We start from the raw sequence: 2483 nt of genomic DNA, 5'->3' as shown, positions 1-2483 counted from the left end.
ATGGCGTGGTCTTCTCGCTGTCTCCCTCCGCCGTCCCCACCTTCGGAGCGTCTTCGTATTCCCCAGCCACGCCCTTGGCGCCGGGTCCTGTTGCAGTCTCGTTTCCGTCCCGACTACGTCTTCTCGGTTAGGTCCTTGTCGCCATCCCCGCCCCCAGGGTCTCGTCCCGCCCCAGCCCCGCCTTCCAGCGGTTGTCCGGACCTCTCCCGGCCCCGGAAGCCTCGTCCCGCCCTAGCCACACCTTCCAGGCGTGGTTCTCGTCTGCAGCCCCACCTAGGCCTCGCCCCGGCTTCCGGGCTTGGTCCTCGCCTCTAGCCCCGCCTCCGATCCTCGCCCCACCCCAGCCACGCCTTTTGGACTTGGTCCTCGTCTCTAGCCCCGCCCCCGAGCCTCGCCCCAGCCCCGCCTTCCGGACTTGGGTCCGGTCTCTGGCTCCGTCCCTGAGCCTTGCCCAACTCCAGCCACGCCTTCCAGACTCGGTCCTCGTCTCTAGCACCGCCTCCGATACTCGCCCCACCCCAGCCACGCCTTTCGGACTTGGTCCTCGTCTCTAGCTCCGCCCCCGAGCTTCGCCTCATTCCAGCCCCGCCTTGCGGACTTGGTCTTAGTTCCCAGTCGCGGCCAAATCACGCCTCAGCCACGTCCCGCAAGACTCTCACTGCCTCAGTCACGCTTTCCAGTCTGGTTTCTGGTCCCCATCCGCGGCTGGTCCGGCCCTGGAACCCAATCACTGCCCAGCGAGAGGAAAGTCAAAGTCCTCTACCGGCTACGGGAAGGTCGCGGCCGCCGCCCTGTCAGCCGCCTCGGGGCCCCCGGGGGGACCCCCTCGGGTCTCCTTAACCGGAAGCGGAAGTGCGTGTCGGCGGGATCATGGCGACTTTGGTCGAACTGCCGGACTCAGTCCTGCTTGAGATCTTCTCTTACCTCCCGGTACGGGACCGGATCCGCATCTCCAGGTGCGGCCCCGCCTCCGAGGGGGAAGGGCCGGGCGGAGGGCGCACCTGGGACCTGGAGATGCGATGTGGCCTGGGGCTGGGGTCGTTCTAACCGCGCGTCCCCTCCCCCAGGGTCTGTCACCGCTGGAAGAGGCTGGTGGACGACCGGTGGCTGTGGCGACATGTCGACCTGACGCTCTACACGGTAGGCATGGCTGGCCAGGCGGGCCTGGGCCGCGGTCGCGGTGCCCGGACCCGAAAGACCACCTCTCCCACCCTGGGACAGTATGTCGGTACCCGGGCTGGGGATTTAGAGCCAGGTAGTCCTGGGCCTATCTCGGCATCATCGCTTACCTGCTCCTATTCTACCTCAGGGCCTCAATTTCCCCATCCCTGCAATGGGGATAAAGGACAGTACCTACCTCACGGGGCTATTGTGGGACTTCACTGAGATCATGCAGGGAAAGGGCTTAGAACAGTCTGGCACATATTTATCATTCGATAAATGCTAATTTATGACTATGTTATCAAGTTTTTGTTTTGTTTTTGAGACGGGGGTCTCGCTCTGCTGCTCAGGCTGGAGTGCAGTGGTGCGATTGTAGCCTCGACCTCCCAAACTCAAGCGAGCCTCTCATGTCAGCCTCTTGAGTAGCTGGGACCACAGGCGCTCACCACTGTACCCGCTAATCTTTTATTTTTTGTGGAGACAGAGTCTCACTATGTTGCCCAGGCTGGTCTCGAACTCCTGGGCTCAAGTGATCCTCCCGACTTAGCCTCCCAAAGTGCTCAGATTACAGGCATGAGCCACCGCAACTGGCCCACCCAAAACATTTAGAGATATATTTGTTACCCTTTTTGAAACTATTTTCATAGATAACTGCTATTATAAAGTGGATTTGCACCCTTCCTTTTACCTTACTTCATATGTGTGTGTCCATAAACAATTATAGTATTAGTAATGTATTTCTAAACTTCAGGTAATGCTGTTCTACTATTTAGATAGTGTTCTACTTTTAGACTATTTTACTGTATATATCCATCTGTAACTCCCTTTAATACAGTATTGCTTTTGAGGTTATTTTTTTAAGGACAGTCTTGCTATGTTGCTCAGGATGGTCTCGAACTCTTGGACTCAAGTTGTCTCCCACCTCAAGTCTCCTGGAGTGTTGGGGTTACAGGTGTGAGCCACAGCGCCTGGCCTGATATTATGTAACTTAGAGTATTCTCAGTCATTAGTTTTGCAAGGAAAAGTTGATTCATCCATTGGTTTTGTGTGCATTTATGCTCTGCAGTTTATCTTTCTGTAATTTATTTTTTTGAGATGGATCTCACTCTGTAACCCAGGCTGGGGTGCAGTGGCGAAATGATAGCACACTGCAGCCTCAACCTCCGGGGCTCAAGCGATCTTCCTGCCTCAGCTTCCTGAGAAGATTCATTAGAACATGTTTCTTGGCCGGGCGCGGTGGCTCAAGCCTGTAATCCCAGCACTTTGGGAGGCCGAGACTGGCGGATCACGAGGTCAGGAAATCGAGACCATCCTGGCTAACA

General features: G+C 56.7%; 1 protein-coding gene across 3 annotated transcripts in view; it reads left to right on the top strand.

Moving 5' to 3' along the window:
* Window positions 1-600: 600 nt before the first annotated feature.
* Window positions 601-2483, top strand: part of FBXL12 (F-box and leucine-rich repeat protein 12) — a 30533-nt gene continuing 28650 nt past the window's right edge. For 2 of the 3 annotated variants that reach the window (XM_011994203.1, XM_011994211.1), the window contains exons 1-2: window positions 601-956; window positions 1068-1140. In XM_011994203.1, the coding sequence (XP_011849593.1) occupies window positions 871-956; window positions 1068-1140 (159 nt within the window). In that variant the 5' untranslated portion in view covers window positions 601-870. The remainder of the gene's footprint in view (window positions 957-1067; window positions 1141-2483) is intronic. The other variant, XM_011994218.1, reaches the window with a different exon arrangement.

Source organism: Mandrillus leucophaeus, unplaced genomic scaffold, assembly GCF_000951045.1.
Source record: "Mandrillus leucophaeus isolate KB7577 unplaced genomic scaffold, Mleu.le_1.0 Scaffold112, whole genome shotgun sequence".
NCBI lineage: Eukaryota > Metazoa > Chordata > Mammalia > Primates > Cercopithecidae > Mandrillus > Mandrillus leucophaeus.
Note: the sequence above shows the minus strand (reverse complement) of the source record. Positions and strands in the feature narration are given on the sequence as shown.